Source organism: Cyanistes caeruleus, chromosome 6, assembly GCF_971803275.1.
Source record: "Cyanistes caeruleus chromosome 6, bCyaCae1.hap1.1, whole genome shotgun sequence".
Lineage (NCBI taxonomy): Eukaryota > Metazoa > Chordata > Aves > Passeriformes > Paridae > Cyanistes > Cyanistes caeruleus.
Window position 1 is genome coordinate 21,225,193 of NC_141706.1, and position 25,290 is coordinate 21,250,482.

General features: G+C 46.2%; 1 protein-coding gene across 5 annotated transcripts in view; it reads right to left on the reverse strand.

Moving 5' to 3' along the window:
* SLC67A1 (solute carrier family 67 member 1) overlaps positions 1 to 25,290 on the reverse strand; it is a 59,148-nt gene that overhangs the window by 33,346 nt on the left and 512 nt on the right. For 2 of the 5 annotated variants that reach the window (XM_086892407.1, XM_086892406.1), the window contains exons 2-6: positions 25,034 to 25,223; positions 24,488 to 24,623; positions 23,562 to 23,659; positions 21,370 to 21,515; positions 20,354 to 20,486 (exon numbers count right to left, since the gene is read on the reverse strand). In XM_086892407.1, the coding sequence (XP_086748533.1) occupies positions 20,354 to 20,486; positions 21,370 to 21,515; positions 23,562 to 23,659; positions 24,488 to 24,490 (380 nt within the window). In that variant the 5' untranslated portion in view covers positions 24,491 to 24,623; positions 25,034 to 25,223. Of the gene's footprint in view, positions 1 to 20,353; positions 20,487 to 21,369; positions 21,516 to 23,561; positions 23,660 to 24,487; positions 24,624 to 25,033; positions 25,266 to 25,290 lie in introns of all 5 variants that reach the window. The other 3 variants (XM_086892405.1, XM_023929021.2, XM_086892404.1) reach the window with 2 other exon arrangements.

Genomic DNA, 25,290 nt, shown 5'->3' on the forward strand with positions numbered 1-25,290 from the left:
AGGCCCTTTTGGGGGGCAGGGCTCTGGAAATGCTGCTGCAGTGATCCCTGAGAGCGACCCTTGTGTCACACACAAGCAAGGACTCCCTCCACACTCCACACCCACAGGCTTTGAGGTAAATAGAGAAGTCCTTGGCTAGCCAAGTCTGGCACTTAAAATTAATCTCCTACCAGGACTGTGCTCGCATGAATGACATTTGTAAGCTACGTAATCCCTGGCAAAACAAGTTAATTCTTTACCTTGAGGTAGGTAACTGTAAATGCAGCATCCTACCAGAGGTATGGCACAGACTGATCTTGCCTTGGAACAAGTAGTGGCAGCCAACACCTCCTTCCTCAAGGTGTGAAAAACCTTGCCATGCTTCATCAAGGGCTCCAGCATCTTTTGTCTAGTAAGACCTTTTAATGAAATAGGACACATTAGGACTAATTTTGTATGGGAAGCAGTGTTGAAACACTAATACCTGAAAGTCACACATAAGGCATTTCAAGGGTCAGGTGGGAGACTTTCCAGCATACCACTGCAACCTCTCTGGTTGCACAACAGGCCCCTTGAAACCAACCCTTTCTCCAGCAAAGGCAGGGCCTGAGGGCTGTGGGGCAGCTGATTTGATTTTGTGAAGAGTTTGACCCCAGTAGCAGGCTTCTGCATTGAGATGAGTGAGTCACTCCATTTCAATAACGGGCGAAACCATTAATTGAAGGCGCGCAGTTTGCTTGTTTGGGCAGGCTTCCTATGCCCTAACCAGGAGTGGTCTCACTGCTGCTGTATTTACTGAACTCCTCCAATTAAGAACTTTGTTTCCCTCATCCATAATGACAATGGTTTCTGCATGTTAAATATATTCAGAAAGGAGGTTGCTCTGTGTTTCACATTTGCAAATTGAAGTAGCTTTCTCCTCTACACAGTTGGTAGGAGAAACACTAGCCAAGGAACGGCTGAGAAACTTCTCACTGAGTGAGGTATTCTCAACTACTTTGTTTATTGTAGTAGGAAATTATTTGTGTTAAAAAGCGCATTCAATATTAACTAAAGATGCTCGCAGATTTTGGAGCAATGAAGGAAAGCAAATTGAATGCGTTGCATACCAGTCAAACGCAATTGCCGGGTCTTCTATTCATCCTGTGTGTTTTGGCGGATTCCAGCATTGCCAAAGTTCTGAACAAGAAGATCCTTTAACTGCAGAGCTGCTGCAGCAGTTGCATCTCGAGCTCTGCCTCACACACCTTTGCTCTCGGTTGGGGGAACTCCCCTTAGGGAGAGAAAGCGCTGGGTTCTTTCTTTCACTCCACATTTATCTTGGCCCCACTACAGAGACCACCTACAGGGACGCCAGTTAGCATCAGCTGCATTATGCTGAACTGGTATTTGTGGGAGCACTCAGCGGGAACCACATCTTAGGCAGCCCCATGGGCAGCTCTCCACCCAGCCACTCGCTTACGGCACAGGCCCGCTCCGCTCACCACCAAATGGCAACAGCAGCAGCAAGCTACCTGATGGACTTGTATGGAAAACTGTGAGCAGAGCGTTTACTGTATTTTTAGTTGCATTTAATTGCAAATTAGCAGTTGGAAATAAGGAGAGGTGAGCAAGGTGTGAGCCGCCAGTTGTCGGCAGAGGAGTTTGGAAACCTCCGATTATCCATTGCTGTAGCTGTGTGGGGTGAAGCGCTGGCCCGCTGCTCGCTTGGGGTTTGCTGGGGCTGGAAGATTTACATTTCAAGCCATCTGGTGGTGCAAGAGCCAGAGGCCACAGACTTCTTGGGCAGGACACCCTAGGGAACACCTGTATTTCAGGTGCTATAAGGCAGCTACAAGGGGCTATGTAATTCAGTGGCCAGCAGTGCCGATGATTTTAGATTGGTGTTTGTGGTATCCTGGAGCCTTGCAGAAGCTGGGTGCTCTCAATGCATCAAAGAGGCCCACTTAAACAGATGAACTTAATGATTGAGATTGTTGGCTTTTTTCTTTTCTGTGCACAGGGGAAAAAATATACATTTTCATTTCACATCAGTTTTACTTTCAGCAGGGCAAAACCATGGAGACAAGGACTTCAGGGTGCTGCCAAGGCTGTTGGACATACATCTGTACAGTGCCACAGAAATACGGGGGTGTCCAAAGTACACAAATCCCCAGATTTGGGTCTGTATCAGTCCTTGTAAGAGTCTTGTTATAAAGACTTCCTTCCTTACCTACAGAAACAGACCTAATGCAATGGCAGCTGAAAAACCTCACACTTTAAATCTAGAAATTTATCTTCATAATATCCCTGTGGGTAGTGGTGGTGCAAACACCCTGGATGTACTCACAGGGAAATTAAGCACAGAAAACCTGAATGCCCTAGTAAGATACCATAAAGATCATGGTGGAAATAAAAAGACATACAAATCAGGTGTCTCACATGCAAGTTCAGTGCTCAGACCAGAGTACCACAACTTTCCTCTCCTCTTTCTTTTCCCCTGGATCCCCCAGAACCCATTTTCTGCCCCAGCCATAACAGTGATGCAATGGGACCCCACAGCTTGCTTGTCTTGCAGCACCCTGACAACACAACAGCAGCACCTACATATTACAACAGCACTGATGAGAGATGCACGCACATGTAGATTTTGAAAATGTGTGACATCCCCATTACTGTTTCAAGAATTCCTCCCCAGGAGCCTTGATGCTGCACACTGGTGTCAGCTGGCCCAGCTCCATAAGAACTAGCTGCCCTAGGAACAGGCTTTGCCCCAGGGACACATCCTAGAGCCCTGACTCAATTTAAGCATAAATTTGAGTCAGTGGAAACTTGTCTGAGGAAGGACTGAGTAAAAACCACAGGGTGAGAGTAAAACAAGCAATGCAGATCCTGAGGAATTAGCAATAAAAGCTGCAGGGACTGTCATGGAAAAGGGGCTGGAAAAGATCAACTGCAGGCATCATGGGAAAGATGAAAGCCAGTAAAAGCTGAAAATGGTTTAACATCAGGCCCAGCATCAGTGGCACAGATGCGATGGCTGCTGATCCCCATCAAAACGGCAGCACCCAATACAAAGAGCCCAGCCAGAGCACAGGGGTAGGGATCAGCAGTAGGAAAGGTCCTGAAATTCCCTGCTCTTCAGCAAACTATCAGAGAGCAGCACTTGAGTAAAAAAGGTGGTGAGTTTGGGACCCACATCTTTACCTTTAATCCCTGCTTCAGATCAAGTCCAGTAGTGGCCTCCAACAAAGGCTATCTTTTAAAAATTAAATTACACAAACTAAGCACAACTTATTGTATTTACAGACATAACCAACAAAACCTGTATTTCAACTACACTAATACTATGATACCCTAAAAGCAAAGCACCATGGAATTTAAAGGCTCTGGTGATGTTCTTTGTGGGTTACTTTTAGTCTGGTGCCTTTAATTTCTTCCCCAGAGTTCTTGTAAAATCCAAACATAACCAAAAGAAAAGACAGTACTTGAAGATCACTAAACATTTGGAAAAAAAATTATCCCAGAGGGAAGATGAAAGCCATCTGCCCGAGACTCCCCCTGTACTCATCTCACAGATGTGAACAGTGAGAGATGGATGCTCTGGTGGAAGAGAAAAAGTGGCAAACCTTGGTCCTGTTGGCATCAAAAGAAAGCGCACATCCAGCCTGCCAGAGAGCTGGTTTTGCTAGGAGCAAATTAGCCCCGAGGCTAGCCAAGACTTTATCGGCTGGAAAGTCCCAGTCATGAGTGCTAGCTGCAAGGGGCAAAGGAAAAAAAAGCAACAGGGAAAGATCAGGCAGGACAAGCCTGAACATGTACAGTTTGTCCTTCCTACGTTACAATTATATCCTCATTCCTCAGAGCAAAAGGCAGTTCAAAGACACAATAAATCCCTTTCTAGTCTTATGCTTCTCAGGAACGTCATGGAAACGGAACTGAAGTGGTTCCCAGAGATAAGGTGACAAAGTAAATTTAAACCCTTCCCTACAGCGACACTTTGGTAAAATAGCAGCAGAGAAATAGAGGCACCATTCTGACCTAGCTATGGCATTCATCTGAGGAAACAAGACTGACCTTAGAGGCTTCAAAGGGATCAATTTAATGTACTGCTCCTCACACTCTGCTGCTGTTCCTCTCTTTGCATCGCCTCTAAGGCCCATACTAACTTCATTTCATGGGCTGGTTTTATCTTCAGGAAATGTGATTCCTTTATTAATCTTAATAAATTATTCAGTTTAGGTCCCAAGAAATTTGGGCTAAAGCACTGTATATCAAGGATGCCATTGGCGCAGGCAAAGCCTGAGTGGCCAGGTAAAGCAGCCACCAAACAGGAGATTTTTCAAAGCTTTTTTCTTCCATCCCTTCAGGCCAATGGAGGGGACAAAGAAAAGAAAGAGAGCTGAAAGACAAGGCAGGAAGTACACTCAAAATGGACCTGGGACGTCTCCAAGGGTATTCCCACTCTGTGCTGTGTCCTTCACAAACCAAATGAAGCAAAAGCAATGGCACAAGGCATAATGATGCCACAGGGAGCAATTAAGTGGCAAGGGGAAAAGAATTGGATTTTCAGCTAAAAACATGCACTAAACAGCCCTAGACAGCAAAAGATTTGTTAGCTGCAAATGTAGACATGGATGGAACAGACAGAAACAAAAGGCTCCATCATGTACCAAACCACACAGAAACTATGCAGCACTTTTGCTGAAAGGTTATGATTAAGTGAAATAACAGTGGCTTTAAAAGGTAGGTTTTAATCTGCTTCACACCAAGACATCGACAGAGAATGGAAATCACCCTGCCCATCATCCCAACTCCAGGCTCTCACTGCTGACATACATTAATGTCAGTGAATGCTTGTGAATTTCTACAAGCTTCAGCCTCGCACAGGACAGACACCTTTTCTGACCATAACTGGGCTGCATGAGATTTTAATTACCCTATTGAAAGGCCATAAGTATTTCAGACAGAGTCATTTCGGGTACACTGGATTTTTCCCTGCCTTTCACTGCGTCAGGGAATTTCTTTCCACCCTACAGCCCTTAGGAAAGGGGCGCATGGCTGAAGGAGTCACGGTCATGAATAATCAGGGAGGGACTTCTCCAGAACAGGGCACCAATGTGAAAAAGTCTTTCTTCTGGGGTGACATTTGCATGACTGAGGGATGACATAATAATTCCACAAACAAAAAAGACTTTATACCCACACGGTAACTTTCAAAACTTCCCTGCACTGACTTAGTCCTTCCCTTCTGTACAGCAGCATCACATTTTGGGGGCAGGAATTTAAGCCCTGTCTCTGCAGCCGTGGCTTTATCTCATTCTTTCTGGCTAACGCAATCCTACAACTCACATTAGCAATGCCATTTTATGGGGCACAGCATTTCACTAAAGTGCTGAAGGATTTATTTCTGCTTTTGTATGAGGGCATAAGAGACAGGCAGAGAGACCTGGGTGAGAGACCTGTTTTGGTAAGAGAAACATCAACATACAGGTGGCGGTGAGGCCAGTGCCTGGACACCAGCTTGGAAGATGGAGCAGAAAGAAAAGGCAGAAACAGTATTGTTAGAGAGTGAAAAAGCAGCATGCCAAGACCATGCCCCCAACACCCTCCCCCCCACCCCAAAAAAAAAAAAAAAAAAAAAAGTGAAAGAAAACAACCCAAGCCCCATCAGACACTTGGGAGCTGCTGAAAGAGCTACACTGAAAAGGAGGTGCTGAAGTGCAGCCAGAGGAGCTGCGTGCCAGGGCACATCCTTGTGAAGGCACTGTGTGTGCCGCCAGGGCACCAAACTGGGCTGGAAACGCAGCCAGGGTGTAAACACATGGTGCAGATGATCAGACTGAAGCAGAGCTATTGTTTCACTTCCAGCATGGGCTGTCTGCCAGACATGGACCTCTGCTGAGAGATAACAGAAACACATTTGAAATTCTGGAGAAAACCCTTTGTTTTGGGGGTAGCGTGTTTTTAAGGAGAAGGCTGAGCAGTGATCTAAGGAGTAAGAGTCAGATAGTTCAGACACCCCCTCCACCCCAAAGAAGTGTGTGGGGACTGAGAGCGGTGAAGCAGGCGCTACAGGAAGGATGGATGCTGGACCAAGCCCAGCCTCCCAAGCCTAAGGGGATTCGCTCACGCTGCCGGGAGCGGGGAAGCCGCTTCTCACCAGGATAGGAAGTGGAGTGCTTGGCAACAAGGGAGGCAGCTCTCCCACAACTCCGGTTACGCAAACAGCTGCCTTCTGCTGGGTTTCAACATGCTTCACTGCTCCAAAAATAATTTCCTGCTTGATTTGATACCATTAGCAGGAGCACGGAGCGCAGCGCGAACGACCGTGCCACTGTGCGCTGGCTGCAGGTAGCCACGGGGCTCCAGAAAAAGCCCTGATTCCTGTTTCTGGCAGGAGGGAAGGTAAGCAGGGCGATAGCATAAGCCTTCTCTTCCTCTCTGAGGGGTTTTGACGCAAGCCTGGACAAAAGTACCTGTCACCTTCGTCTTTTCAGGCCCCTTTTGCAGAGCTGACATTTCCCAGCCCTTACAGCTTGTAGCACTCATGGCATGTAACCAACACTCAGCGGCCAAGCAGGGATCAACGCCAACATAAAGTTCCACGACAAAGCCACTGCTTGCTGGGTGATTAGGAGCTCTGCTGCTCCTGGGCAGAGTTGCTGGTGTTCTCCCACAGCACAAGCAGCAAAAAGCTACTATCATGCCTTCTGGAATTCCCCAGTGGATGAAAAGCACCCATCTTTGCGTCTACTCTGGAGGTTGTTGGAGTAATACCAGTCCAGCCCAGTGCTTTGGGAATAGCAGCACTTTCCAATCCTAGCTGGACTGGAATTTGGATATCAAATCTTGCCCTAAGGCGCATCTGATTTCCTGTTCCCTATTCCCAGCCCATTGATCTGCATGCCCCTTCCCCAGGGCCTGCCTTGGGGGGACTGCTCCAGAGGCCTTCATCAGAACTGGAAACCTCAAGCGGTGCGGAGAGTTAAAGATTGCAAGGTCCAGCTCATCAGCACCGCACTCCATGGCCTGTGCCACACCAGCAGCACAGCACACCAACCTTCCCAGCTCGTGGCCAGCTGGTACCTTCCAGGGGAAGTGCAAGTCGTGTTCAGCAAAGAGATGAAGCAGCAAAGCAAAACTCAGTGTCACTCATTAAAACAGCAGCTGCAAAGCAGGATTCAGGGGTGTAGAGCATAACCACAAAAATCAGTGTATTTTAAGGTAATCCTCTTATACTTTGAAAGCAAAATTGTGCAGTGGCACATGTTTATGCTTATACCTTTTAAACCCAAAGAGACAATGAGGGACCATTCCATCTGCTGTGCACCACACAGGTCTTACCCACCTTGCTTTCCACAGTTGTTCTTTGAGTCACACAATGTTTTATGGAAGATGTCCCTTGGCCATGACTAGAAGAGTAAAATGGGTGATGAACACACCACTGCTTTTGGGGAGCTTCTACAGAAACTGACCTTGGAAGGTAAAGCCATGAAAAGAGAGGAAGGGTCCCCTTAGCCATCCTGCATGGACATAACTGCAGGGACACCCCAGCTTTCACACACGAGACAAAATATGCATCTGAGCTGACCCAAATGTGAGGTGAGGCTTCTCCTGTCACTGCCACAATAAAAGGGAATAACTCTGCAGAGAAGGTGACTCCTCAGCTGCCAGAGGACCTGAGCTGGGTGGCAGGACAGGACTGGTGGGAAGAGTGTACAGGCTGGTTTCCGTGCTCAACTGACCCATGTCTGCAGCAGCTGCTGCTGCTGCTCCCACAGCCCCAGGGAGTGCAGATAAGCAGCAGTTCAGCTTTTCCAGACATAGCACAATTCCTGTTTACAGCCTCTGGGCTTGTCTTTTTAAAAGAAGGAGCTAGGTGTCTATTCTTGCAGGAAAGCAGGTGTGTAAACAGTTCAATTAATATACCCAGCAAACCGTGCTCTAGCACAGCAAAGAGGGCTAGTGGAGACAAGCCAAGAGCACAGGAGCCAAGGAAGGAAAATACTTTTAAAGAATACACCTAATTAGAGATGGGCCTGGGCCAGAAGTTCATATTTGAACACCTGGAATAGCTGAGGGGAGCAGAATGGTAACCTGAACCCAGATCCACATTTTGTAACTCTCTGCTCTCCCAAATGAAGTAAATGAAGTAAAACCCAGCCCCAAACCCAGCCCGCAGTCTGAGCTACAGGTTTCCAAAAGCCAAAGTCTGGAGATTTGGCTTTCTACTTTCAGCCTTTGGCCAAGTCATCATGCTCAGCTGCTGGTGCCCTCTGTTCCTCTCACCCCACACCACCCAGCGCCCCATTGTGGTACTGTTCCACTCAAGAGCTGGCTCTTGCTCCCTGGCATCCCTCTTTGCTCCAGCAGTCATGCCCAGCTTGTCTCTGCACTCCCTTCTCCCTGCCCTCACAGGCAACAGCTCCTGGTCAAAGCAAGAAGCCAGCTCTAACTCAAAGCCAAGCGGCTTTTCTCATGCCTGTGAGACAAATGTTGGCAGAAAACACCAGTTTTGTGCTAAATCCCCAGATTTAGAGCTTGTTTTGAAGGGTACAACTGCCATGGGGAAAGCACCCCCCCTGCCCATGCCCTTTAGGAGTGCTTGCAGAAGAAGCAGACTCCCTTTTCTCCCCTGCAGCTCATTTCTCAAGAACAGACAACTAAACTTCTCCCACACCTTATCAACTCTTTTGACTGTAGATTTTCTTTATAGCAGAATCACATTTGACAAAGAAAGTGATCCCCATAAAATCACCCTGTCACAGGCACATCACGCATTTCAGACAGCTTGTAAGGCTGACTAAACATTTACTTTTGGATGGCTCACTTCCAAAGTTCAGAAATAGATTCCAGTTCCCAGTAAAAGAGTGCCTGAGTGTGCCATCAGATGGCTTCACTGCCCTGTCACAGCGTGCCATTTGCATTCCTGAGCTTTCCCCCTCACTGGGTGCCACCACTGAGCACATCCCCTGTAGAGAGGTGAGGCCTTATCTCCCAGCTGGATTATTCTTGGTAGGTATTTGTCACTCCTTTTTCCATCATCTGACCTTGGGTCCTGTTAGGCTGAGGTAAGTGACTGATGCACAGGGCTCTGGATTGCTTTCCCAGTGGGCACCTGGCCTCTCACCAGCATAGCTGGAGAGGAATAAATGGGATTTGCTCACACTGGATGCCGCAATGTTCGAGGAAGTGTTTGTGTACTGAAAACCTTGAAACAATTCAACTCCACTGCTATTCAAAGCAGTTTTGCACCTTGGATGTACTCCTGTAGCTATTGCAAATTCTTCCCTGCCACAGCTGAACCTTCATCTCCAAGAAATAATAAAAAAAAAATACTAATCTGACTTTATACAAAAGTACAGGAAAAAATTTATATAATCCTTCAAGGGCCAAGAGCCTCTGTCTGCAAAGTTCTTGCCACACCGCACCCAGGCAAAATCAAAATGATGCAACTTTTGGTAGGGTGTACAGATTACAATCAGGCAATTACACATCCCAGACCGTGTAATCACATGCAATGAGAACACATGTGGGTGTAGTGTGAGGTGTGAGCCTGGTGTCACCAACCACAGGCTCCTCTGGTTACCCAAAAGGGGTCATTCAACAAATGCTTTAAAAATTTCATTTCTAAACATCAGTAGGTACATCCAGAAAAAGGCCTCTTTCTGTCATGAAAAGTAATTCCTGAAAGGCTGGGAAACCACCAGGGCTGCACTGGAAAATATTAGCCAGAAGAATTGATCTATCATCTGTCTCATATCCAACCGTGCCCAGACAGTTGGAAAGGGGAGGGGAAAATAAACCCATCACACACAAGACAGTATCTGTTATAGAGCTTTGTATCAGAAAAGAGCCTCTCCAAGCTTCTGTAGGAAGTAAATTTAAACATCTGATGCATGAACATCCTCAGCTTTAATAACCATTACTGTCTTTCATCTCCCCCTTTTTATAAGTCTCAGAACAGCATTTAAGACTCTGGCCTCCAGTAAGCATTGCTCAGATGCTCCCCAGATGGCTTTTCCAAGGGGATTTCTAATTATTCAGGGTCTTTTAAAGAAATATCCTGCAGGAATCTTTCAGGTTTCTGGGGCTTTCCTTCCTTCCTCTACAATTTTCTTTACCCAGAGCTTGATTTAAAACCAAACTCAAAGGAAACACTTACAATGACTTCAATATGTCTCAGATCACATACCCTGGGGTAAAAGAGAATTGAACCAAATCCCATAAAAATAAAAATGGTGCAGATTTCAAAGGGATTCACAGCAAAGTTTTGTAAAGATGTAATTAGACCAAAAGTTTTAGCTGAGAATATCATGGAATAAAGGAACATTTAGTGAGACTGAGAAAGTTAATACTGCATGTAGATCACAAAGGATTAGATGTGCAATCCCCTCTCCTCAAAGAAAAAAAAAAATTGAAGCAACAGTTGCTGTAATAGCAGCTAAACAAGGAAACCTCTGATTCTCAAAAACTCTCACAGTTTTCACATCCTGAACTACCTTAAATGGATCGGACTTGCAAAAGTGCTAAATCCTTATCTGCTGAAAATCCACTCTAGACATCCCCAAGTGGAAGATGAAGAAAATCACAGTCATTTCAGGAAAGGCTGGCAACTAGTTCTGGATAAGAGGGCAGCTGGAGAGCAGAGTTGAACCCCTTACATGATTATAAAGAAAACCAAATAATTTGAATGGACATAGAAGGTTTTTGTCTCTCTCAGGCCACCCAAGCCATCTCCTAAACAACAGTTAATAACAAGACATGCTACTCTTCCAAATCTGCTGCTGCATATCCCCCCAAGTAGGATACAACCCCACGAGATGTTGTCCTGCCACCTGGGAATGCTGACTGGGAAAACTGGGAGTGTTTCAGTGTGTGCTATGGCACAGACACACTGCTGGCTCAAACACAGTGCACTGTGCACTAATGAACCCTTACCATGGTGTCTGGCCTCTCAGATCCCACCATGAGCATTTCCTTCCTCTTGGATCAGCATCCCTGTTTGCCAGCAGCGTTCACGGTAATTTCCTGCACTGCTTGGCACAGCACAGGGCTCAGCCCGAGCAGTCAGGATCTTGTAAGCGGAATGCTGCGGAGAACATTTGATAAAATCACAGAATGACTTAGGCTGGAAGAGGCCTTAAAGATCATCTTTGTCCAAACCCTTGCCATGGGAAGGGGCACATCCTACTAGGTCAGGTTGCTCAGAGCTCCATCCAACCTGGCGTTGAACACCTCCAGGGATGGAGCACCCTGTGGCCTGTGCCAGTGTCTCAGCATTCTCACAGTAAAGAATTTATTCCTAATATCTAATCTAAGCCTGCCCTCTTTGAGTTTAAAGCCATTGCCTCTTGTCCTGTCACTACATGCCCCAGTAAAAAGTCCCCCTCCATCTTTTTTATAGACCCCTGTACTGGAAGGTGCTTTAATGTCTCCCCAGACTCTTCTGCTCTCTAAGCTGAAAACCACCAACTCTCTCAGCTGTCTTCATACATGCTACAGCCCTTGTGGCCCTCCTCTGGATTCCTCCAACAGGTCAACATCCTTCTTATGCTTGGGCCTCCAGAGCTGGGTGCAGCACTCCAGGTGGTCTTGAGAGTGCAGCAGAGGGGCAGAATCCCCTCCCTCAACCTGGTCACCACGCTGCTCTTGATGCAGCCCAGGACACAGCTGGCCTTTTGGGCTGCAAGTGCACATTGCTGGGTCATGTTGAGCTTCATCTTCTAGAGCAGAAAGTTCTTTCTCCCAGTTCCTCCTTTTGCTTTCTTGGCTCTGACTTGGGCAGTGTGGCTGGGGCACCTGCCAGTGAAGACCAAGGCAAAAACATCATTGATGCCTCAGCTTTCTCCATATCCCATGTAATCAGGTCTCCTATTTCCTTCTGGAGAGGGTCCACATTTTCCACCATCATCCTGTTATCAACCACCTGCCTATGGAAGCTTTTCTTGTGTCCTCTAATGTTGGCCAGATTTAATTCTGTCAGAGCTTTTGTTTTCTGAACCTGATTCCTGACTACTTAGATGATCTTTCTGTATTCCTACCAGGTCAACTGTCCTTGTTTCCACCCTTGGAAAGCTTCCCTCAGACATGCTCTATGAGTTTTTCCAGGAGCTGCTTGTTCATCTACACAAGTTTTCCTGACAGCTTTGCTGGGATACATCTCTCCTAGGCCTGGATGAGGTGATCTTTGAATATCAACCAGCTTGTTCAGACCCCTCTTCCCTCCAGGGCTTTATCCCATGGTACTTCACCAAGCAGATCCCTGAAGTGGCCAAAGTCTGCTCTCCTGAAGTCCTGGGCAGGAAGCTTGCTCTGCACCCTCCTTGCAGCACTAAGGTCCTCAAACTCCACCAGTCCATGGTCACTGCAGCCAAGACTTCACCTTCCCCACCAGCCTTGCCTTCTTGCTGAGAACAAGGTCCAGCATGACAGCTCTCCTCATTGGCTCCTGTATGACTTGGAGCAGGAAGTTCTCTCTCCTCCTGCATAGTTTATGCCCAGTTATGTTGTCCCTCCCAGGACCAGAGCTTGTGAACATGAGGCTACTCCTATCTGAATAGAGGGTGCCATTTGCTCAGTCACCCTGGTTGGATGGCCTGCAGCAGACCCAGACTGTAATGTCACTTGTCCTGTCCTCCCTTTAATCCTGACCCATAAATCCTTGGTCATCTCTTCATCCATCCCCAGGCAGAGCTCCATGCACCGGCTCCATCCACTCCATCTGCTCACTGACAGGACTCTGAGGAGCACCAAGAAGTTTCTGATGCTGGAAATACCTTCTTGCTCAGCTGCACTACCCCATGGTTTGTCAGGTGGAAGAGACAAGCCCCAACAAGTGCCAGGGGTAGCCTGGAGATGGCCATTCAGAAACTCCTTTGCCCTCTGGCCACATCCACTGCCCAAACGCTCCACATACCTTTGGCTCTGGTGCTGTGGCTGTGAGCAGGGTTTCATAAGGAGACTGCAAGGAAGCAAAACCCCTGGGTGGGGCCAAGGAAGCTGGTGTAGGTCATGAGAAGGTCACACCTGTTTCATATCTTTCTAAACGCTCCATTCAAGCAGTCTGGCCTTTGGCCTGGCCCACAAGTGAACTGGCAGCTCAAGACAACGGGGTGTTACATCTCTCCAGCCACCCAGCAGCCTCCTGTTCGTCCCACCAATCCAGCAGCAATGGCCAACAAAAGCACTGGGAATGGCTTAAAAGCCAAGACCAAAGCCTTACAAAAGGGCTGCTTTTCTACCCATCCTTTCCAGCAGTCACCTTTCAGGCAGGAGGAAAGCAGGAAAGCAGCAGCAGGGAGTGTGCTGTCCCTTCTTTCCCTATGGCAAATGAAGGTCTGTTTTGGAAACACTCCTTCCTTGCAGCCCAAGCCCCTTGGTGCCCTAATCTTACTGCCCCAGCTGACACAATACATCTAAAATCACAAAGTCTGTCTCCTGCAGAGCTTCACTTCTCATCCCCCTAACTCCAGGAATCTTAACTCCTCCCGGTCCACCCTTCACATGCCACATCCACACGTTTCCGCTCATCCTGACCTTCCCTCCCTTGTCTGATAGTCCTTCCCACACAAGCACCACATCCTTCCTGCCCTGGCCTCGCCACAAAGCTGGATTTGTTCACTGAAGCAGATCAGAATGAAACATAAGCATGAGTCTTTGAATCAAAAGGATTAGGAGAAGTAAAGGAGAGAGCTGCCCATTTGAATATGTGCAAACACAAAGGGAGGAGGGTAGGGCCACCTCAGATTGCCCTGGAGGTCCCTCTGCTAGGTCCTGCTGGGCTCAGCCCTGGACCTTAGCCCACAGCCTCTGGGACTCTTCCATGACAAATAAAAAAAAAAATCCAACCTGGCACTGACTCTTTACAAACAACTAAGAGATAAAAGAAAGGAAATAAAAAGGGGAAAAAATGGGAGAATTAAGGAAAAAAATGGGAAAATAAAAAAGGAAAAAAGGGGGGAAAAAAAGGAAAAAAAGGGGGGAAAAAAAGAAGGAAAGAAAAGGGAAACAGGCCCCCCAGAATGGGATGGTAATTGGGCTTACAAAGACTCTGCCTGCCCAGGGCACCAGCGGATGAAAAAGAGAATACATCCAGGAAAAGCTGGATGTATTCCCTCAAGGTAGTAGATATTTGCATGGGCATACCTCGTGATAGAGAAAGTCTGCATCCCAAAGGCTGTATAATCTAAATAGCAATATTGTAAATGTATTGGATGAGGGAAGGAAACACTATCCCATTCCCTGTATTATGCATGAGAAACAGCAGTGCAGAGGGGTGGGATAACTCACTCGCATCACGGGAAAATCACAGCAGAGCCAAGTCCCAAATCCCAATTCAGGGACTTAACCACAGGCTATTCTGTACTTTCTATTTTCTGTTAACAAAGAAAACAGTATTTCCCTGGATTTCAATCCCCAGTGATACTGCTGGATTTGCTGCCCAGTCGTGAAATATTCCAGGAGTGGGAAGAGCAGAAGAAGCCCTTGTGAGTCATGAGCAGACACTGCCTCATTGTGCAACCTGGGCTGCGAGGGTCATGTTCAGCCCTCCAACTCGACCTCTCCTAGCAAGGCCAGACCCAAAATACCTTGTGCCTTTTTATAAAAATCCCCATTTTGGTTCCATTGTGGGTTTTTTAGCCCCATTTTTTACTTATTCCTTGGGGCTGTTCAGCCAGGCTTAACAAAAAAAGTCAGCCACCACTTCTGCACAGGCTTGCAGGAACACAGTTAACGACAAACCAGGCAGGGCCCCACGCTGCTCAGGACCCGGGGCTTTCAAAGCATCAGGGTAGGGGAGCAGTGTTCCAACATCCATAATTGTTTAGCAGAGCTGACTCCACAAACACACACGCTTTTGATTGCGATCTGGCGACCACGCACACAACCCGGGGTTTCGCTCGCCCGCCGCCCCCTCACTTTCTGACTCCAGGCATGGGGTGGCGAGGCAGGGCAGCCTCCCCCAGAGCACAGGCACGATGAAAGCTGGAAAAGGCAGCAGGGAAATTTCCTTAGCTCCCCTGGAGATATCCTTCCCCCTCTGCCTTTTATTCTCTATCTGCCTCTTTGTTTGGGTAAGTGCCCCAGCCCATGGAGCTCCAGGAGTCCCTCTTCCCATGGCTCTGGTGCAAACCAGTTTCCAGCAGCCCCCAAAACCTCAGCTCTCTGTAAGTGGCACAAGCCAGTCACAGAAGGAAGCTCTGGATATTTTTTTTTTTTCTTCTAAAATGCATTTCTGCCACGGTTACTTTGGGAAAATGAAGCAGCTAACCCCTAAAGGTAGAGATGCCCAGGAGGTAGGAGGGTGCTGTGGGGAAAAGGGGCAGGTGGCCGTCCCCTGTGAGCTGGCACAGCCACACTCACAGCCCTCCCAACATAATCCCTGCAGAAGGCTAAGTGGAAATGAGGAATTTGAAGGGAAATGGAGAGCACACCTGATAAGGCTGAGGAAGGGGCTGCCAACAGGCCCCCCATCAGCTCAACCCAAGCCTAGCCCTCCTAAGCCATACCCCATACCCTTGAGGGCAGCCACAAGGTACAGGCTCTCCCGCCCATGGGCAGCTGGCTCCATCCTAAACTCCACTGTTCCTCCCTTGGGAAAGGGCCCCACCTACGGGTGAAGGACAGAGGAGGAGCTCTTGGCCCCATCACCTCACCTCTCTGCCCTGGAGTTCAGACCAGGGGTTGTAGGGAGAGCACAGAAGGGCCAGGTTCGCTGAAGATGGGCTAAGGGGGAACAAGGGCACCTTTGCAGTGACACTGCCATCTTCCAGCAGGTACACAGCAGAAAGACAGGGGTCCCAAACCCAAAAACCAGTGGCCTAGATGTGGGAGGCAGGTTAGGGGTTTGCAGGAAGGAAGAGCTGGGGAAGAGCTTAGTGCAGTCCTGTAAAGACCTGTTGTGTGAACGCAGCACGGACAGAAACCTACTCAAGACCTGGTGACTTCTGGTAAATTCCCAAACCAGCATCAAACTCCAGGACCCCAACCACATGTACAGTGGCCAGAAATGTGTTCTGGGACTTGGGGGTCTGTCAAGAAAAATCTTGGGAAGCAGACTGAGCTGCTTCATCAGGAGGTAAAGGATGCTGTAGAACCACCTGTGCCTCTCTGTCAACCAGAGAGCCTAAACAGCAAATTTAGCTGTAGTTGTCTCTGCCATAGATGTATAAGATTAGATGAACTCCACCCAAAGCACACTGAGGCATTTCTTAGGTTCAAGAATAGGTTAAACAAGTTATCAGAACTGGAAAACTTTGGTGCTGGGAACAGAGGACAGAAGTGCCCTAGACTGACTTCTGAACCAACAAGTTGTTGAAGGATAAAATCCATGATCCCCTATCACAGAATTTACAGATAAACTTTGGGTCTGCAGCTTCCAAATTGAGACAGCTGCCATGCAGAGCAAGTGATAAGAAAAAAATTTTAGATTGTTTTATTTTTTCAGAGAAGGCCACAGCTGAGGGCATCTGCACCTTCCCCAAGCCATCAGCTCCTTGACGAGCTGCCCATTTCCTCTTCTGTCCCCATTCCTCCCAGGGCACCGCAGAGCTCAACCAGCCCTGACAGACCATGTTGAAGATCACGGATGACTTGTTTGCTGGCAAGCAGACTTCACCTCCCTTTCTCCCAAGTGCCTTGACACAAAGGACAAAGCAATGCCTGTACAAGCGTCACCAGTCCTTGATGCCTGGCTGATCAGCATCATCCCAGGCAGAAAAACATCATAGTTTTTGCTCAAAGGGAGCAGGAGCAGCTCCCAGAAGCAGAATGCCCTGCTTTGTCCTGAAATGGAGCACAACCCTTTCACCCTTTGCCGTGCTCCCACCCGCCTTCCCAGCTTCCAACCTTCAGTTTTTTCAACACCCACAATTTTTCCACTCTGCCACAAAGCCATGAGAAATTCCCTGCCAGAGGACTTTGCTCAAATGGTTTTTTGAAAAAAAAAAAAAAAAAAAAAAAAAAAATAAAATTCCCTACTCCAGGCAAACAAGCTCCTTCCCATAAGGAAGAAGGATAATAGCACAGGCAGGGAAAAAAACCCAAACCCAACAAACTATCCCCAAAGCCTGCTGTAAAAAAAGAATACTTGCTCCAAAAGATTTAAGCATACAGCTGAGTCACTAAAATGAAACCTCTCCATGTCCATAGAAAACAAACAATTCTTGGGTCATGCAGCAGAGATTCTCTATGGCCTTGTGAGAAGGAAAGAAAAAAAGCAGCCAAATGTAATTAATCATACTCCCAGAAGAAAGGATGAAATCTCTGTAATTAACTACCTAGACTCATGTTTCCACTTTAGAAACTAGTCCAGCTGCCTGCTTTCACCTTTCAACCACAGGGCTGCCACAAAATTCTGCTGCAGATACCAAATCACCTCTGTTTAGGATGCACTTGCCTGCAACAAGTGATCCCACAACAGCTTCGCAGAAAGGGAGGGAGAACCTTTGCAGAATGCAAACAGAACTCCTTCTCTTAGTCACCTTTTCTAGGTGTTTGCACTCTCCAAGAGCAGCCCTCAGCTGAACTACAGGAGTTATTTCAAACTAGGTACTTAAATCCACAATCCTGACGCAACTGAGCAATTACCAGAAAACACCAATTAAGGAAAATAAAAAAGTATACAGAAATGAAAACACTTTTTTAAATGGTTAAGATTACGAGTGCTTGTGTTAATAAATTGGTTTATACTCAATTCTCGGATGGTGAAATTTGCCTGACCAGCAAAGTTTTGGAAAACACTGGGGGGAAATATAGTACTTTAAAGAGAAGAAGAGGAAAGGCTGGAGCTGGTGGTTACAGCTTAACAGCAGAGGTCAGGATCTAACATTCAAAAAATCCTATGCAAATCAGAATAAGACATTCAACTTCCCCAGGGCTCCCTTAATAAATAAGGGTTGACAAACATTATTCCAACAATGAAAACAATAACAGACCAGTTCATTAGGTCAAATACATCAATGGTAAATACAATACAGAAGAATAATACCAAAATGACATCAGCTGAAAACTGAGACCGATTTCTACTCCCTCTCTTGTATACAAAGCACTGCTAACATATGAATAATGCTGTCAACAACAGATGGGGAATGCTGGCCAGCTCTGTGGTGAGGAAAAGCAAAGAACGCAGTGGACAGAAATCTCCAGCTTTGTTCTTCCATGACACAGCAGAAATGCTTCTTCTCAATGGAAGGTGATTGGGTCATTCTTCTGGGAAAAAAGAATGGAAGTGATTACGCAGCTCCGAGTACAGCTGGAGCCTTCCTGTACAGATGAGGGAAACAGGGAGGCAGGAGTAGCAGCCAGGCTGTGGGATACAGCGACAAGGCCGAGGAGCCTGGGCACGTCCATAATGCAGCAACACCCACTGCTTTTCCTGCGGGTCGGTGGGGCAGACACTGCCCGAGGGCAGGGCGATGCTCTGGGGGCTGTTCCGTGGCACAGAGCTGTTGTCAGCTCAGTTCCTGCTCTCCACCCGTATCAGCCCGCTGGATGGGTCCTCTAATCTTTGCACTGAAATCTGGCAGAGGAGCTAAGCACAGCGGGGCTTGGCTGCAGCAAACATTGCTACCGAACACCCAGAGCGGCTCTCTCAGCCTGAAGCTGCTGTTTATCAGATCTCACCAAGCCTCCCTGCACATCAGGGGGCTGAGGAGGGCGCTGCCAGCACGTCCCTTGCCGATAGAAAGCCGGCCGTGCTTGCAGAGGGCTGCCCAGCCTGGCGGGGCAGAGCAGCAGCAGCTGAGCAGCCAGGCTGAGCTCCCGGCGCTGCCCTCCGCAGGATGCAGGCAGAACAACCCCTGCAAAGACAAGAGCTAGCTCGTTTTCCACGTGCAGCTGCCTCACTTTCCCGTCATGACGGGCAAGGTTCGCTTTTCTCAGCCTTGTGCTGCGGACAGGTCCAGAAGCTTTCCAAGTGAGCGAGGAGTCTGGAAGCCTCCCCTTGTCTGACAGCACCGAGCCCTAACATCTAAAAGGTGCCCTTAAGTCAATGTCCCTGACTAATTAAACGACACAGGAGATTCCTTCCCACTGCTGCTTTTCTATAAAGCCATGACTGATGCACACACTGGAAAGTAAAACCCCATAAATATTTGCTAGACAGCAATGCTGCTTCTATGTTGATGTTTAAATATGGGCATATAACCAAAGATGAGAACTGAGGTAACCTTTACTTTCAGTTAACACATAAAGGTTTGCAATCACTGTATTTGATCAAAAATAATACCTATTAAAACCAGCACTCAGTCAGTAACTTCTCTAAACACTTTTAAATTGTGTTTAGTTAATATTATGTACATCTCCAATTTAAATTTTATGTAACCATGTAATAACAACAAAATGAATCTTCCTGGACAGTTTTGTGTCATCTGGCCAACGCTGCCGAGGTACAGCAGCCAACAGGTTTTAGGGCTGTTTTAGGTTGTAACCCTAAGGTTAAAAGTTTAAGGTGTTCTATTCAGCCTATGAAAGGATTTCACACACAAAATTGCATCACTGCAGCACCTGAATACATGTGGATACACGAGGGGGTTCAGAGAGCAACACATGACGCCCCACATCATAATCCACTGTGCCCTGTGCAAAACACCCAGGAGATGTATGGCCATACACAGTCCACAGAGCTTATGGCACTAGGACAAGGATAAGAGTGATTTTTACCCTCTGTCTTATGCTACAGAGTTATTTTAACCTGAGTCTGCAGAAGCAAGTACCTATAGTAAAGAGAAGTAGAGCACCAGAGCAATGCTGGGGAATCCTCCAAGGAGATTACAGCCACATGCACTTCACTGCCTGCAAAATTCTCTGACACACCACACCTTTTGAGCATTTCTTTCCTACTCCAGAGTGTAAGAGAAGGTGTCAGCCTGCTGTGGAAAGTCAACATGGAATTGTCAGGTGTGTGCTTCATCTGCTGTGACAGGATTAGACCTCCTCACTCTCTTCCCCCACTGTCCCAAGCTCTCCTTCCCCTTTCCCATAGTCTTGCCCTATATTGAGCATCCCCCAAAGACATAATTTCTCCACCAGTTTCATGGTGCTCTTGATTTCCATTTCTCAGTTGTACAATATAATTTCTTAAAAGTCGCTTTCCAGCATACTCATCTCCAAAGGCAAGACAATCAGGAGAAACAGAATCCACTTCTCAGTCCAGCTTGTTTTCAAATGTACTTAAGTAGGCAGAAGGTGAGATCTTCAACAAGATCTCCTTGAAAACAGTGGAAGTATTCTTTGTAGCAGCATAGAAAGCAAAATTTTGAGTTCTGGTATGGTCCTCTACTGCCACCAGGAGTAAGATAGCATCAAAAGCTGCAGGCCAGCAAAATATCCCCTAGCAGCTCCCTGAACGATTGCAACAAAATCAACACCAAACAAGTGGGCCACTCACCTGAATTTGGTGGATAGAACACCTCCCAGGGCAGAGCCAGAAATAATGCCCACTCCAAAGCAAAGGCCCAGCTTCCCTAAAGCACCAGCACGTTTGGAAGGAGTAGTCATATCTGTAATAACCTTCTGAGCGCCTGCAGGGAGGAAAGACATCCCTTAAAAGAACCTTGCCACAGGGTTTGAGCAGATGCACCAGCAGTTCCCATGGTTCTATTGCTAAACCATTAAGAGCTTTTTAGTTTGGCTTTTGGGTTGTTTTTTTTTTTTTGCTTGCTTTTTTCCCAGTTAAAACTTTTCTGGGCTACTTTCTGGTTAGAAGCAATTTCCCCAGCTTTTAATTTTCATACCTTGCATGGAAGAGGGCCTGAAAAAAAAATCACTGTCACTCTCCTCTGGGAGACCCATCCGTTTTGAACACAACAGCCCATCAGTCATGAGAAACAGAACCATTTAAACCACTCAAACCACTTCACAAGTGACAGGAAGCATTATCAACTTGATTCTTCTTGCATGAGTTACATGGACTTCCAGTATCTGAAGTTTAGGGCTTTTACATGAAAAATATAGGAAACATCAGCCAAAACAGAACAGCTTGGTGGGTAATGGAAGGTATTTTTGTAATAATATTTAATTTTTACCAGTATGCTCATTTTACCAGGTGAAAGGGAAAAGTGTTCATGCAAAATATCCTGGTTGCAAGAAGACAGCTGAAAAGTCTGGGACAACACTGCTACCAGCAAGTGACTTGCACCCATTCTGGATGATCAAGGCCAAACAATTTCCTCAAGACTATACAGGAAGATGGGCCTGGAACTCAGACTAATAAGCACAGCTTTCTACAGCCTGAACATCTGCTGCTTCATGTTCCCACCATTTCATCCCTGAGGACCATTACATGTTCCTCCTGCCTTCCTTCATGCTGTTGAATGTACTGACTTCCACCAAAACAAGCAAGAAGGTGGGGAAATCAGGCAGTAAAAGCAATTTGGAAAGCTACTCATCCCTGACTGATCTTACCTGGTATCCCATGCATGAACACTGCTGGCAGCCTGGAGAGGAAGAGGAGGGGGATGCTGCTGGAGAGGGACATAAGCAGGAAGAAGATGCTTCCAGATGCACAGGAGAGAATTAAGGCTGCTCGGGCACCAAATTGATCTGCAAACCTGGTACAGAAATGGCACAAGGTTGTCAGTTTTCTATTTAGGTTTAAATTAAAAAAAAAAAAAAAAAAAAAAGACTCTTCAATAGTAAATCAATTTTGCTCCTTTTTAAGGGGAAAAAACAACACCACAACTAAACACACTAACAACCACAAACCCCCCAAGCCCCAAAACACAAACAGGCAAAAACCCCAGTCAGATCAGGTTTTGACCCAGCTCCAACTCTTTTCTGCAATTCAACTCCGAGAATCTTAAAAAGCTTAAGTTGGACGGAGTCTGAGAGTACCACAGAAATGGTTCTGAGCAACAGGGGCTAAGATGACAATAAAACAGTCCTAGGATAGAGTTTCTCATTGCAATTCCTCCTTCCTTCACTTTATTGAAGCTGCATATTACAGTTAGCAAATGAACATTACCTTGCATAGCAATTAATTGTGCTTACACTACAAGGAACAATCCCCTAAAAAACGCCAGGGTTGGTCTACAAACAGAGCTTAAGTAATTAAAAGGTTTTGTGTTGAGGGAGAGGTACAGGTCAAAACTTCACTGTTTACATGTAAGCCAGGGCAGTTTACATTTGCTGTTTGTAACCTAAAGACCACAAATCATTACATTGTTGGTGTGGGGTTTTTTTGTTTTGTTTGTTAAAAGTAAAGACTTGACAATAAAAGTGCTTTATCTTTTCATGTCTGTTTAGGAGCATCAAGCAAGAACACGGAAAACTGAGCTAAGAAACACATTCTCTCTTATCCCATTTCTTCCTATTTTCTATTTAATCTATCCCTATGCTGGTAGCAAAACAGTCTCATTTCTACAAAAATCCTTTTTATCTCAAACGTACATTGCAAATTTTGGCTTCAATCTGGCAGAGGACACCTTCAGTCCCAGACAGATTCTGGTTTGCCATTTTCCTTCCCTTCAGCAGGATTCTGATTCTGGATATTAGTGAATGACATGTGTGGAGGAGAACCAGATTTCAGATGGCACCAGATCCAGGACAAAAATATTACTCTAGGTTTGTGAATTAATAGGAAAAGCCTTAAAAGTGGGTCCTTTGCACCATCTCCATTCTTAGAAAAGCATTTTCTGCCATGCAGTTCCATAGAATCAAATGTTGCTGTGATGTATTTGAAAATGTGTCCAAAGGCTGAGATCAGATCCTCAAAATGCCACACTCCACGTACCAGAGGAACCTGTAAGAGCTCCCAATCTACATCAGCCAGAAAAGTAAATTCCCTATGGGTAAACTGAAGCAGCTCCCTACCTATTTATCAATTTTTCAACAATATCAGTTGTTGATCAGTAGCAGTTGATCAGTAGCAGGATCAAGAAGAGAAGTCAGATTTTCTCAGTCTCATTTTGGTTTTCTGTCACTGAATTACACATATCTTTCAGGGGTTTATTTTTCCTGGTCTTTAGGAATGTATTCTCCCACCACTCAAATTTTTTAGGGCTATTTAAATTTCATTAGGAACTGTTCCGTGGGGTAAAGAGGCAGAAAACCCAAGTCTTTTCCACTCTTTTCTTATTTTGATAGCTGAGTTTATAGCTATTCTTAAAAGATTCTTAGAAGTTCTTAAAGGTCCATGCAAGTCTAAATTGTATTCAACATGGATGCAGATTCAGCTGATGAAATGACACAACCTTCAATTATTGTAATTGACATCTCTACTTAACATCAATAAATATCCTCATTTTTTTCCTTTGGTTTGCCAGTCACAAGACATTGCTATGGTTACACATGGCTATAAAACATTTGCAGGATTTAGCTGTTAGGATCTGGGCTCTGAGGACTCCGGTGGTTTAAACCCATTCCCAGGATTTTGTTACACTTAAATGTGTGTCATTAAAATGTAGCTAAGTTAATATAAAGGCTGCTTCTATGCTGCAGTATTTCTAATAATAGCATTTATTTTTCCTTTCCTCATTATGAAATCCTCAAACATTTTAACAGGACCACAAACCAGAACTAAATTATTTTTATGGAAGTGTAAAAATGCCTGGCCTTTTTCAGCCATGTAAAGGGTCATGAGAATCATTCTCACTTACCTTCCAAAAATGTAACCTCCCACAAGCTGGAGGACACCAAAGAGGGTCTGGAGATAGCCAAACCCCACTGAATCCAAACCTAGGCTCTTTCCCATGTACTAAAAATGAAAACAAAACAAAAACGAAATAAAAAAAACAGAACCAACAAATAAATGGGAAAAAAAGCATGTTATATTTGTGAATAAACATCTTAGTATCTGTGTGGAGAGGATCACAGCTCCAAACAACCACTTCTTTCAGTTCCCCACTCCTACAGAGGAAATCTTCATTGGGCCAGACACTGGCAGCTTAATACAGACCAATTGTCTTTGTCCCACACCCTGAAGGACAAGGACAGGTGGTCAAAACCATCAATTTTGCACCAGGTGACAAGTTTGTGTCACCATTTACCTTAGCAGTTCAACACAGCTGGACATACTCAGCAACTCCTAAGGGGGATAAGGGAAGTTTTAAATGTCTTGCTGCCTCCAGACCCTGCACCTGGAACAGCCTGGTCACCCTCTGGGAGATGACTATGGAAAAGCCTTGGAGCTGTGGTTTAATCAAGCAAGCCAGAATTGATGCACCTATAAGATGAACAAATAATGCCTTTACTGGATGGTACACCCACAGCCTGAGCTTGCAGAAAAAACCACATGCACACCTTGAAGAGCCAATGGGCAGTTATTTCTGATTCATGCTTTTGTTGTGTCCTGTTTTTGTCTAGCCTGGAGGTGCAGGGAGACCTTATCTCTCTCTGCAACTTCCTGAAAGGGATTGGTAGCCAGGCAGAGTCAGTCTCTCCTCACAAGTAACCAGCAACGAGACAAGAGGAAATGACCTCAAGTTGTGCCAGGGATGGTTTAGACTGGGTATTGTGAAATGTTTCTGCACCGAGAGGATCAACAAGCTCTGGAACAGAGTGCCCAGGGAAGTGGTAGACTCACCATCACTGAAGGTATCTTAAAAATGTGTAGATGTGGCACTCAGGGACATGGTTTGGTGGTGGACTTGGCAGTGCTAGGTTTCTGATTGGGCTCAATGACCTTAAGGGTCCTCTCCAACCAAAAGTCCTCACTGATTCTATAAAATCAGACAGAAGAGTCTAGTAAGTAAGAAGCAATAAATCCCACTGGGCTGGTTAATTACACACTCAGAAAAACCCACCTTTGATCTGAAACCTCTGCTGCCTGGGTCACTCTCACACTCCATGCAAGAAGACACAAACTACATCAGCTGCACACAGACCCCACCCAGGCCAGGAAAGGGCTCTAGTGCTACAGCAGTCCAGGTGATAAAACAGCTTTTATGGCCTGAGTGTGCCCTGGACAGAGACACAGCCTACCTGTTTGGTAAGAATACCAAGTATTCCTTTCAGTTTCATGGATATCTTTCCTCTTTCCTGCTAGAAAAAAATCTTCTGACTTTGCTGGCAAAGTACATAGCCTGGCATTGAAGGAAATGTACTGTGAAGCACGAGAATCCATACTCACAGGCATGACTCCCATCTGCATGAAGAGGAAGGTCAGGTCTAGCGCTGCAATCACGTAGGCAACACGGATCACTTGTCCCCTCTTGGCCTCTCCCAAGACACCACTCTCTCCCAGGGCCTCACTACTCATTCCTGAGGATTCTTTCTCACCTCCAGAGCTGGCTTTTGCGTTCATAGTGCTCACAGAATGACTTGTTGCAGGACGGGCCGGACAACGACAGGACACGAAGGCACTCGTTAGCAGCGAATGTGAAGAAC